The sequence below is a fragment of the Colletotrichum navitas genome, assembly GCF_030913465.1.
Source record: "Colletotrichum navitas strain CBS 125086 chromosome Unknown LY79scaffold_16, whole genome shotgun sequence".
NCBI classification, from domain to species: domain Eukaryota; kingdom Fungi; phylum Ascomycota; class Sordariomycetes; order Glomerellales; family Glomerellaceae; genus Colletotrichum; species Colletotrichum navitas.
The window spans coordinates 280,837-292,662 of NW_026850562.1; the positions used below are offsets into that span (position 1 = coordinate 280,837).

The 11,826-nt window shown below is 54.8% G+C and overlaps 8 protein-coding genes across 8 annotated transcripts; 5 read left to right on the forward strand and 3 right to left on the reverse strand.

Annotated features, from left to right (window-relative positions):
* Window positions 1-911: 911 nt before the first annotated feature.
* LY79DRAFT_108746 (uncharacterized protein) lies at window positions 912-1,611 on the reverse strand. Its single transcript, XM_060550685.1, has one exon. The coding sequence runs from the start codon at window positions 1,492-1,494 to the stop codon at window positions 1,018-1,020; it is 477 nt and encodes a 158-aa protein (XP_060416333.1). The 5' UTR covers window positions 1,495-1,611; the 3' UTR covers window positions 912-1,017.
* Window positions 1,612-2,750: 1,139 nt separating this feature from the next.
* LY79DRAFT_547262 (uncharacterized protein) lies at window positions 2,751-3,406 on the forward strand. Its single transcript, XM_060557309.1, has 2 exons — window positions 2,751-3,126; window positions 3,185-3,406. Exons 1-2 carry the CDS (start codon window positions 2,784-2,786, stop codon window positions 3,217-3,219), a joined length of 378 nt encoding a protein of 125 aa, XP_060416334.1. The 5' UTR covers window positions 2,751-2,783; the 3' UTR covers window positions 3,220-3,406.
* Window positions 3,407-4,124, forward strand: LY79DRAFT_547265 (uncharacterized protein). The gene has a single exon (XM_060557310.1). The coding sequence runs from the start codon at window positions 3,529-3,531 to the stop codon at window positions 3,766-3,768; it is 240 nt and encodes a 79-aa protein (XP_060416335.1). The 5' UTR covers window positions 3,407-3,528; the 3' UTR covers window positions 3,769-4,124.
* Window positions 4,125-4,213: 89 nt separating this feature from the next.
* Window positions 4,214-5,129, forward strand: LY79DRAFT_108797 (uncharacterized protein). The gene is made up of 2 exons (XM_060550686.1): window positions 4,214-4,254; window positions 4,313-5,129. Exon 2 carries the CDS (start codon window positions 4,615-4,617, stop codon window positions 5,086-5,088), a length of 474 nt encoding a protein of 157 aa, XP_060416336.1. The 5' UTR covers window positions 4,214-4,254; window positions 4,313-4,614; the 3' UTR covers window positions 5,089-5,129.
* On the forward strand, window positions 4,225-4,667 carry LY79DRAFT_547266 (uncharacterized protein). Its single transcript, XM_060557311.1, has one exon. It carries the CDS (start codon window positions 4,260-4,262, stop codon window positions 4,527-4,529), a length of 270 nt encoding a protein of 89 aa, XP_060416337.1. The 5' UTR covers window positions 4,225-4,259; the 3' UTR covers window positions 4,530-4,667.
* Window positions 5,130-5,704: 575 nt separating the features above from the next.
* On the reverse strand, window positions 5,705-6,336 carry LY79DRAFT_547269 (uncharacterized protein). Its single transcript, XM_060557312.1, has one exon. It carries the CDS (start codon window positions 6,235-6,237, stop codon window positions 5,902-5,904), a length of 336 nt encoding a protein of 111 aa, XP_060416338.1. The 5' UTR covers window positions 6,238-6,336; the 3' UTR covers window positions 5,705-5,901.
* Window positions 6,337-7,240: 904 nt separating this feature from the next.
* Window positions 7,241-7,675, forward strand: LY79DRAFT_108818 (uncharacterized protein). The gene has a single exon (XM_060550687.1). The coding sequence runs from the start codon at window positions 7,375-7,377 to the stop codon at window positions 7,615-7,617; it is 243 nt and encodes an 80-aa protein (XP_060416339.1). The 5' UTR covers window positions 7,241-7,374; the 3' UTR covers window positions 7,618-7,675.
* Window positions 7,676-10,076: 2,401 nt separating this feature from the next.
* LY79DRAFT_108827 (uncharacterized protein) lies at window positions 10,077-11,371 on the reverse strand. The gene is made up of 2 exons (XM_060550688.1): window positions 11,099-11,371; window positions 10,077-11,041 (listed from the first exon to the last, which is right to left on the reverse strand). Exons 1-2 carry the CDS (start codon window positions 11,228-11,230, stop codon window positions 10,190-10,192), a joined length of 984 nt encoding a protein of 327 aa, XP_060416340.1. The 5' UTR covers window positions 11,231-11,371; the 3' UTR covers window positions 10,077-10,189.
* Between the last annotated feature and the right edge of the window lie 455 nt (window positions 11,372-11,826).

Genomic DNA, 11,826 nt, shown 5'->3' on the forward strand with positions numbered 1-11,826 from the left:
AAGGTGGAGGCTTTGCTATGCTAGGGTGCTGTCGACGGGCGATCAAGTCGGGCTGTTAGTTTTGCATGGAAGACAAAGAGGGGAGATTGCGAGTAGATGCAAAACAGAGCACAAGAGAGAATCGACGACAGAACGGACGTGATATCATGAGGGCAGGCTACGTACAACAGAACAGGGCTGGGACGAACCGGGCGTGGGGTTGGAAAGAAGGGAAAGAAGGCAACTGAGCGTGACTCGGACGGGGAGGATTGGGGTTTGGGTATTGCAGGGTCGCAGGCAGGAAGGAGTACAATGGACGGGTCGAGTACGAAAATTGTTAAGCAAGGGGGTGGGTGCGAAAGTTGAGAAGGCGAGAGCGAGAGAAGGACGGGAGAAACAGACTCTGTATCCGTAGTGCCGCTGCGTATGTGTGTGTATGTGCGTGTGTTACTGCGTGGGTGTGAGTGGTGTGCGTATGTGCAAGTAAGTGAAGTACCACGACTGGGAATGTGTGGTGTGCATGCGTGAGGTGGACATGTGGGTGTGTGGGTGGGTAGGGCGGGCAGGCTGCAGAGGACTCGGAAAGGCTAGGTAAGGTACCTAGGTAGGTAGTGTACTCAGCTCTTCCCAGTATACCTGTACACTGCCAAGTAGCCACGAGTACGCAGTACACTATCCGTACTGCGCTGCAAAGAGCGAGGGCGGCAGCAGCAGCAGCAACCGAGTACGATGTAGGTACCGTAGCAAGGTACCAAGGTACGGCTTCCGAGTGAGACGGAGCACCAGGCCAAGCTTACTTGCCTTTCGGGCTTAGAGGCCCTCCTTGTGCGGGCGGGCGGCCTGCCCTCGCCTTCCATCTCCGATCATGTACGGATACCTACCTGGGTGGGTGGGTAGGTAGGTAGATAGTGTACCTACCCAGTACTTACACGCCACTACGCATGCCTCCCAGGTACATCTACCTACTCGGCCCAACAAGGCAAGACGGAACAGAAGAAGAACCCCCTCCGAAAAGCTCGTCTTGAAAAGAAAGTGAAGCTAGGGGAGTGCAACTAAACTTGCACGACGGCGAACTACCACCACTTGCCCTGTATAGAAAGCGCAGTCCTGAGCCGTTAAGATAGATGCCTTTTCCCTCATCCTTCCTGGTGGCGACTCTGAGTTTGGGCGAATGAGTAAGTGAGGGGGGGGCGACTGCGTGCGCAACAAGGTGCTGGCGTCGTCGTCGTCTTGCTTGTTGTTTGCGATCGCCGAACCGAGGGGGTGTGAGGATACGAAGAGAATAGGGTAAGGGACGAGTGGAATGGGAGAGAAATTAGCGAATGCGGATGAGGATGGCGAAGAAGGTAATGTGGCGGTGGTCGGTCGAAAAGAACCAAGAGCGGCTGGGTGTCGAGCAAGTTGTGGTGCGTAGCATCTACGGGTTCCTTGATCTGCAAAAGGTACCTTACCTCGTGCAAGGCGGGAACGGCTACGACTACCTATGTGGTAGGGTAGTCTCGTGAGCGCGCACATGTGTACCTAAAGGTTGACCGGGCGCGTGCTGTGGAAGTATAGACAGTTGCAGAGTCGAGAAGCCAGAACTGAAAGCCACTCACTGAAAGCCCGGCCAGGTATTATTGCGCTGCCCGGTGTTGTGTCGATGCAGTGCGGTTCACTTTGGCCTCGAGACGGAATGCGGAAATGCTCTGCACCACTGCAACGCTACGCGGGGCAAGACAAGACAGGGCTGGTAACTTGGGTTTCCCAGGCCATGACGCCTGGGTCCGGGGAATATTTTTGGCTGTTGCTCCATCTCTCCCTCTTTCTCGCACGTCACTGGGATACGTATCCACAGCAGATCGTTGTATGGAGTCTTACATGTAGTGCGAGACAACAGGTGGCATCCGTCGTCCCCATGTGCAATGTGGCGACCAGAGCTGCCTCGAGCATAGCACGGCACGATGCCGACGGGTGCGGACATGGAAGCACGCAACCAAACGGACACTGATGGACGAATTGGATCAAGTTTGCGCTGGCGCCAGTGAACGGGCATAGCTGGGTATGTGCGCAGGGCAAGGCCGAGGACATCTACCTGGACGCTACGGAACAATACCTACATGGCTCCCATCGGAGAGGTACACTACGAGACATTAGGTTCAGTGCGAGAGCGAGGGGGGAGGGCGCTAAAGACCGGTCCAGGTCGGAATCAGAAATGTCACAATCGAATCTAGACAAGCTTGAGCCTCGGCGGGCATGGGACGATCACGGATAGGGGAAAGCGCCAATGAGGACTTGGAAATATACTTTATCGCTGCGAATCCGTTCTTGCGGCGCTCTCAGCTCCGCAACAGGATACTCCTCGACCTGTGGAGGTGGTCGAGACAGGATACATTAACTACAATTAACAAGTGCCGCTAAATGAATAGCCGAAAGGCTGCTGCTGCTGCTATGCTGTACAGAATAGGTATACCTACAAAGTGTACGTGTGTACGACCTGTACGGTATGTTTATAGGTAGTGTACTCTGTACAAAGTACGTACACACTTGCTTACCGTATCCACTGGTGAGATCCGGACAAAGCTAAGAAACCCGCTAGCCAGAGAAAGCTAGCAGATATCCTATAGCAGCTAGTGTATATCCACTACGCTAGTCCTAAAATAGAAAGCGGTCAACCTATCAACCCACCCACTTGCCCACTTGCCCACTTGCCCACTTGCCCACTTGCCCACTTGCCCACTTGCCCACTTGCCCACTTGCTAGCCAGCCAGCCCATCTACAGTTAACTTCGCCAACCCATCAACCAACCCACCACGATATTCACGATGCCCGACCACCTGCCGCTAGGCCAAATCAACCCAAATATTACACCACCGTTACGCAAGAAGATGGGCAAGAAGCCTACCCCTATTATCAAGCGACGATATACACCAAAAAACGGCATCAAACGAGTTGAAAGGTCGTATAGTCAGCCAAAGCAAGTTGACGTACTACTATACCTTGAGCACCACCGTTACCCACTTTCCCCTGGCCAGCGACGTCGCCAACGGGCTGGTGATACCCCTCTTGACCCTGCCAATGGCCTCCGCCGCCCAACCCTTCGTGAGGCAGCTGCCCACTTCAAAATACCCCTCCAGACGGTATCTGACTGGTATCAACAACGGGACCGTACGAGCCTAGCTATTCGTCAACCAAAGTGGCCAGAGATGGAAGCTGACCTTTATAGTCACTTCCAGCAACAACGAGCCTGTGACAAAGTAGTTACTACCGGATGGTTCAAGCGGGAGGCCTGGGCCCTTTTTACAGCCAACTATCCCAACACCCTCATGGCCAGCAACCTGCCTACCTATCCCTTCCGATTCTCTGTGGGTTGGTTTACTGGTTTTCGCACACGATGGAACATTTCACACCGCCGGCTTACAAAGCAAGCCTTAAAGCTACCTGCCGAATACCTTACTATTGTTACCAACTTCCTCCACTTCAACCGACGGGTTAGTCAGCCCTCACTTGCCCGGCAGCAACTGCCCATTGGTGGCCTCCGATTTCCACCCGACCGCATCGTCAACTTCGATGAGACCCCTATCCCTTTTGAGTACCTCGATGGGTCAACTTGGGCAGCCCGAGGGGCCCATACTGTGGCTGGCAAGACTGACCGTAGTGGCTGGAGCAAGCGGCAAGCCACTCTTATTCTCTACATCTTTGCCGACGGGGTCCAACGGCTACTGCCAAAGCTCATCTTTCACGGCAAGCCTGCTAGCCTTGGCGGCCAAATTGAGGCACGTGAGGGTGACTCATACAGTAAAGAGGTAACAGTTGAATATAACGATACGGCTTACAACAACGAGTATCTCCTTGGGCAGTGGCTAACAGATGAATTTTTTCCCCTTACAACAGGGCAAGAATACTTGTTAGTTATGGACGTTGCTACTTTTCACAAGACGCCTTCTATATTATCACGACTTCGATCCAACCACGTGACACCAAGCCTTATACCGCCAGGCACAACCTCCCTTCTTCAACCTCTGGATACTGCTATCAACAAGCCCTTCAAGCAGTGGTTATCCGAGGCAACCGACGAGTATACGTGGCGAATGGAGCAAGCTGCCGCCGGCCAGCCCAGCCAGCCCATTCAACGTATACCCATTCAACCCATACCAATTCAACCCATACCAATTCAACCCATACCAATTCAACCCATACCAATTCAACCCATACCCATCAAGTGGTCTACGTCAATGAAACGCGTAATGGTTACCCATACTGTTGCAACAGCTGCCCGTCGCCTAGCTGGAAGAAGTGAGATGGTCCAGCAATCCTTTCTTCAGTGTGGGATTAGTGGTAACCCAGATGGAAGCGACATTGACAAGATTCGGATTAAGGACATACCGAATGAGAAGATATCATGGGATGGTTGGGATAACTTCAACTGCGACGCCTACATGAAGAAGGAAATGACCCAAGAAGAGATATCTGACGTCAATGTGGATAACGACTGCCAAGAGTATATATCTCTAGCTGAAGACGTCCAGCAACCCATCGGAAATAGTTCAATGAGGCCATGGGAAATCTAGAGCTTGGTGGGTAGGTGGGAGGAAATCCAATGCCAACCATAAGTCTGTTTGCTGGCCTTTGCCACCTAACTTGCTGCTGACGTACATGACTAACCCCTGCTTTTGCCACCTCCAGATCCCTGTTTCTGCCAGCGCACTATACCCCTCACAGCGGCCGCGATACCCCTTGCCGTTAGTGGGCTTCTTAGCTTTGTCCGGATCTAACCAGTGGATACGGTATCTGTCTGTTCGTGCGACGACGCAAGGGGGCGGGGGGGAGGAGGGGTTTGGTGAGCGAAGGCAGAAAAGAACGGGAAGGGGCCCTGCCCCCGGTTTTCGGGCTCTTTCTGGAACATCAATCGAAAGTATGGAAGCCTTCCAGAGGGCCACTTTGGAGACTTTGGAAGGGAGGGGGGGGCGCACCGGGAAGGGGATTGACACTGGAACGGCTGGGAACAGGGTTCGCAGGGTACCTTGTGTACCTGGCCGGCCAGGTAGTGTACGAGCACGTCAAAGGCAAGGACAGGGGCCCGGGCCCAATGATGGCGACTGTGAGCTGGCTGGGCCCAGCACTAGGTAGTGCAAAGAGGATAGAATCGTACTAAGTGAGGAAGGAGGGTGGGTTGAGTGATCACTGGCTGTGCAAGCCCAGAGAAGCACACTAGAAACACTGCGAAGGGCACATCCCGGGAGGGGAAGAAGCACCAACGCAGCCACACCGTGGTATGTCGCCACTCACCTTCCCGTCCGCTGCCGTCTCCAACTGGCTCGAACCCTCATCTCGGCTGGATGCCGCCTGGTGTCTTTCACTCATCACGTGCCCGAGTATCGGCATATCTCTGCCTCAATGCGGGCAAGTGCTAATGGTGAATAGCAAACGCAGCTGCATTTTTCGGTGTACTTTGTAACGTACCGCCCGCCACGTTCATGCCTGCCTCAGTGGAGGAATGGCAACGAGAGCCAACGAACGTAGCTGGCCTGGCTGGCTGGCACCCGGTTGACAAAAAAGATAGCACACCTAAAGTACTTTCTTACACCACATCTACCCCAAGACTATTAACAAGTGTTTTTTTCTTATGCTGACACAGCCACAAGACGCAGTTAGGATATAGGAAAAATATATCTAATAGTAGGTAGAACATACTGGCATTAATTCTAACTATTTTATATAGGTATATCTATGTATTTAGTGTTGTGCTGTCTATAATAGTGCAGGGGGTGTTTAGGTGTGCCATCTTTTTTGTCAACCGGGTGGCTGGCTGGCTGGCTGGCAGACTACAGTACTAGGAATGAGACTGTTCTTCCTTCCACCTTCTTTTGCGACACCCCGGTCAATCATTGTTGATGTTTTTCTTTTCCGGGTTAAATCTGAGAACAAGCATGCTGACAAGGTCTAGGTGTTTTCTCTCAAATAAAGTCCCGTTCCTGGAAACGGCTTGCCTTGCCGTCCCCATCTCACCTTGCCAACATCAGCGTCGTTGCATGCGCTCGCTCTGCTACACTCGCGTCTCAATTTCCCGCCGATCGCCGCTGTGTTATTCGCATGTCTCCCTGCACTAGCAACCATCACCCAGCCTCCCGAAATCGCCCATGGTGCTGCAGATAAGAAAGTTGGAAATGTCGTGTCGAGACGGCTCGACTCGTGTTGCCGATGCTCGCCTCGCACGAGCACGAAGCTGAAGCTAGGGCTGGCCTGCCACGCAACGAATCCACATTGCGTCCACACCATGGGCAAACATGGTTCTACATACCTAGTATCCGTACTGCTGCCCTGGTTGCAGGTTGCTATCCCACTTTTTGCAACACCGCCGGCGACCCCTGGTTGGTTCCTTCTTCATGTCTTCCAGAAGTAATGGAGAGGTGAACAAGGGGCGACGACCGATGGCTCATCGCTGACACCATGGTCGCCTTCCGTCATCTCTCCGTGGATAACGTCCTGGATCTACCCCACACGCCGCCCTGATTAATTGCCTGACATCAGCGGACATGCGTACAAAGTCCCAGTCTTTACAGTCGCACCCACAACCATACCCGCAACCAACTACAGGCCCTTTCTCTGACTCCGAGGCTGGGCAACCATCTGGGTCTCGATTGCCACAAAAACGTACCAAGACAGCGCTTGTTCCTTGAGGGTCTAGACAATGGCCGACGCTTGTATGGTTTGCTGTTTTCGAGGGTCGATCAACCAAAGCGAGACTGAGCACTATCGGTTACACAAACAATCTTTGTGGAAAACGCCGCCAGCTCTCAACTTTGCGATATACGCCCCAAGGGAACCGCATCTGGCCGAAGATGGGCATTTCGCCCATGGCTACCGACATCTGTCCCCTTGTGATGCCGGAAAAAAAGACCGATATATACTGCTCTTGGCCAAACCAAACAGTGTCCGATACATCACCTTATTCGTGGTATACTGGTGTCGAGAATAACCTTGCTCAATGTAAACCAGAAGACCCTGTCGGTACACACCCGAGTCCCTACGTCACATTGCGCTCTGGGTGCCGGCCGCCAGGCAAAAACAAGATCGCCTCAGATGTCATTTACCTGATCCTTCTGACGAAAGTTAGGAAGAAAAAAGCTTCGTCTGTTTGCGACTGATTGATAAACATCAAAGAGTCACTCGGATGAAAACGATGTTTTCGATACACGGCCCTTCTGCCCCCTCGATGATCAGTCTGACCGACAGCCTCCCGCCGCGCTCGGCGAGTCTCACTTTTTGGCTCGTTATACCATGCGTGTTTGTCTCATCGAACAGCCTTCCTCGTTAAGGCGTTGTCTTTTGGCTCGTCTGGCGCATACACCCGCCGGTAACCAGTCTACTCCAGATCTCGCACTGTAGATCACTTGTATCTTTTGACGATGATCCATGCCAAGGTGTGCTTCTTCTGGGGGGGGTTTTTTTTTGTCCTTGTTCTTTTTTTCTTTATTAGCTGGTACTCCAACAAATGATGCGAGGCCATCCTGTGGCGCGGCTACATTTGAATCAGCCAGCGATCAACCAAGGCGGTTATTGTGTGGCCAGCTCCAACACCAACTTTGGCCCATTGAACTCCTCGCCGAGCTCGGAATTCACCGTCTCAGCGAACAGCAACTTCGTTTGGTTGTCTAGTCGCAAGTGAAGGCTACCGTACCCTCCAGCTACTTACCGCTGGCGTGTGAGCTGTACCTGCTCTATATAAGCCTTCGGCGTTCATGTCAGTTTTCGTCTGCTCGCCGATGGCATCGCACGCCCCCCATCGACATGGTTGGCGCAGAAGCGTGCAGGTTTGCACTCAATCCTTTAATTCCCTTGCGACGCCAACACTCTCCTGCAAGGGCAGCAAACCGGCATAGAGAGGGTCATGGTCTGCTCACTGATTCCACAGTGCGCCCACGTCTGCATCAAGCCCTTGCAGGTGATGTTTTCGGGATCTTTTTCTTTTTGACTCTGACACCAGGCATCCGTATCCGTCTCGCCCTGTTCTAGTTTACGTGCGCGCTTTGGTGATAGAGAGTCATGAGACGCCAAAATTTCACACTAACCTGACAGCCCACTACTTGACTGACACACACCCCGCCGTTTCCCCGCTTGGTGAGGTTTTCCGGCCGCAGCTCAAACCTCGAGGTCCGCAACTTGATCGGCCTCATCACCAACACGCACGCAGCACTACACCCGCGTCTGCCGAGGAACCATTCTCTCGGCCCAGATACCGCTGTCCACGTCCCGCATCGGCGTCCGTCGATCGCCTACACCGGGCGAGAGGGCGCAACCAAGCCGAGATGTCCTTGCATACATAGCCTGATCGCAATTTTGGGGTATTTCGACCATGGGGCGGTGTCCCGACCAGCAGCGCGCCTCACCAAACGTTCATGTTTGGACGACTCATGGTCGTCGACTTACTCGTTGTTGTAATCCATGCTCTCTTATCTATTGACCTGGCCGGTGGATCTCGACCATGCTTGCCTACATACCTAGTAGTATTCGTTCAATCGGGCTGACGGGGCTGACGGGGCTCCAAACTTGAAAATGGTTTTCGACTTCAGGCCGCTCTACGTCCTTACTGGACGTTGCTTCGGCGCAGTGCGCCAACCTGAGACACCGTACCGTGTCCCCGCACACCACTCACCTCTCGTTGCTGCCCATTGGAAGATGCAGATACCTATCGCCGTCACCCTTGCTGCGACATTCCTCTTCGGTGCTCACAGCTGTCCACGTGCCCTTCCATTCAATGAACTTCTCAGACGGGCAAGTATTCCGATCAAACTTGGCCATCCAGCTCGCTTGTTCTACGGAGATAAGAGGGCATCTGCGCCATTGGGTGTCACGACGCGGCTACGATGTGAACGAGCCAGACAAGGCGATCTCACCTATCTACCAGGCGGGTGGGTAGGAGGGGAGAGAGGGGGGCTGGAAGGCAGCGAAGAGCATGGGTGTAATCCTAGACCGCCGAGGTGAGGCCCATGATGGTTCGCCACTTACGGTTCGTTTCAGCCCTGCCGATCCGCCCAAAAAAACTTCTGTCCCCCGGGATCCACGACGCCCTTAATCCCTCTGGGGGGTTTTTTCTTCTTCTTTTCTTTTCTTCTTTGTTATTCTTTCCTTCTTCTGGAATCATCAGAATCCGGTGTTGTATTTGCTATCAGGTCTTGGCCGAGGAGGAAAAGAGGCTCTTTCGGCGACATGTCTCGAGGGAGGGATCCCACGAGTTGCACCGCACGTCCTATCGAACTCGGGATAACGGGTGCAGTGCAGAAGCAAACCTGTTGTTGCTCGCTCGCGCTCGGGTGGGCGCAACGTGACAAGCGTCCGTGCTCGGTCCAAGCGGGATTCCCTCAGCACTCAACCGAAATGCTCCTATATATCACCTCAACTATGGGTGGGACATCCGATCAAACGTCTCATGGTCTCCTTGATTACTCTTTGTGCGTGGCCCGGCTGCCCATCACCAGCAATGAACGTCGTTTCCAGTCAGGCCCCCTTGGTTTTCGTGGCTTCTTCTAGGGAGGAGGCGAGAGGAGTGACGCGGGCCGGCTGAACGTTCCCTCCTGCTTCTTATCCCCCGAGTCGTAGATTTCGAGCCTTGCCTGCAGGGGCCTCTAGCGCGTGCCGGGCAGGAGGCCAGAAGACGTGTCTCCAGCAGCCCGGGATTCCTTCAGCCGCCGTGGGCGTTTTGCATGGACGGGAAGAGAGAAAAGGCCACGTAGGTTTCGGGATGTCTTTCTTTGAGACGATGCTCAGTACGGATTCCGGGAAGGGGGCCGAGCCTGAGTTCCAGGCCTAACCCACGTCTCCCGTTCATGTTTCTCCTCGTGCCTGGTTCGAGCGGGCATCGGCCGAGGACAAAACCCAGGCGCTCGTTGCTCGCCGGGCAGGGTTTTCGTACACCAAGCACAGCCCGACGGACGCTAAAGCTGGTTTTGTATAGGGGCGGGAAGATCTCGGGGTTCGTGGATCGGCCAGGGCATCGGCCAGCATAGGAGCCGTGGAACTCGTGTCGTGTCGGGGAGGGGGTTCGTTCGTCGGCGTCCGTGTTGCTGGTGGGCGAGTGGGTTTTGGTCCAGGCCCGGCGTGGGCGTTGAATGGGCGATCAGCACTCGCGGTCTAGAAGCCCTCGTAAGACGCAATCCCGTCTTCGGGTATACAATCCCGCCGGTGCGGGGCCTTCTTGACGCCAGACGCCGACTGGTTTCTGGCATATCGGCTAGAAGGTTGACGCGGATTTGGGGAGGGCCTCCGTGGGACTGCAAGTGCAGCGTGAGATGAAGGGATGACGGTCTTTGGGCATTTTGTGGGGGGGTTTTTTTTTTGTTTTTTTTTTTTGCGAGAGAGAAAAGGAGGGTTGAACGTTTCTTACTGACAAGGTCAAAGGGGACGGTTCAAGCGAAGGTTTGGATGGCTCCGGTCTGTGATGCCGGAGGTCGATACGACGCCGGGGGCGAGGATCCTCGGAGGGCCCCGAGCTGGTTTGGAACCCCGGGAGGGGCATCAACGTCGCCAAAGCATCGTTTCCCCCTTGGCGAGATGTGATGCTGCCCTGGGCGATCCGCTGGCCGCGGGATCCTTCGGCATTTGGGAACAAGAGAATAGCTTGGGGAGGGGAGGGGAGGGGTCGTCTTTCTGCTTTTGGCGACACAGGATGATCCCAGCGGCTCCCGAGCACCATCACCTCGCCCTCGTCGAGGCCGGGTAGCCTTGTTGAGTGGGCGGTTCCGCGGAGGGTCGGTCGGCGTGCCGCCCCAAGGCGCCTCGGAAGCCACGCGACAAAAGCGCCCTCCGCCCGCGGGTCGTCGTCCTTGGAACCTGTGTATCTGTACTCTCGCCGGGAACGCTTGCCGGGGAGGCGGCGCTCGGCGACGTCTCCGCACCAATGGGCTGGGTTTGACGAGGGCATCCCCCCCCCCTGAGCTCGCCGGCTGGACATGTTCGGACCTACGCGCGGCAATAGCCCGTCATTGTCGACGACCGTTCTGCTGCCGCAATCCCGTCGTATATATGTGTATACATACATATATATATATATGCCAACGTGTGTGCGTGTCCCACGGGTTTCATGCTGCTCGGGGCGCGTCAGCACGACCAGGAAAAGATATCAGCGAGCTGTGATGCGAACCTGCTGCTGGCGACCGGAGAGGCGCGCGTGACGTGATACCCCCCTGCCTCTCTTCGGCATGTGAAATAGAGAAAAAACGAGTCGGGTTCCGTGGTAACTTTTGGGAGGGGAGGGGGTTTGTTGGCAAGTCATGTCCGTTCGTTGTCCCTCCCCCTCTCCCGATACTTCCTCCACATTCCGGCCTCTGAAAGGCAGAGAGAAAGGTAAATGTTTTTGTTGCCGGACCCTCCTCCGAGGTCACGCAGGTAAACGAACCCAGCAAGTCATGTCCGTTCGTTCCCCCTTCCCCCAATACTTCCTCCATATTCCAAGGCAGAGAGAAAGGTAAATGTTTTTGTTGCCGGACCCCCCTCCGAGGTCACGCAGGTAAACGAACCCAGCAAGTCATGTCCGTTCGTTGTTCCCCCTCCCCCTCCCCCCGATACTTGCTCCATGTTCCGGCCTCTGAAATGCAGAGAGAAAGGTAAATGCTTTTGTTGCCGGACCCCCCTCCGAGGTCACGCAGGTGAACGAACCCAGGACGGACGCCTTCGCTGCTCCCCCTCCCCTCCCCGCCCACCTGCTATCGAGAGGCATAAGTCGCCAACCGGACACACTGGAGGAAACAACACGCGTCTCGGGCCCGACGTTCGCCCACGTGTAAGCCCCCTCTCTCTCTCTCTATGTAGGGGCGCAGCTTCTCGCAAGAGCGACTCACTCGCACACGTCCAAGGAGCGCGGGGATGAAG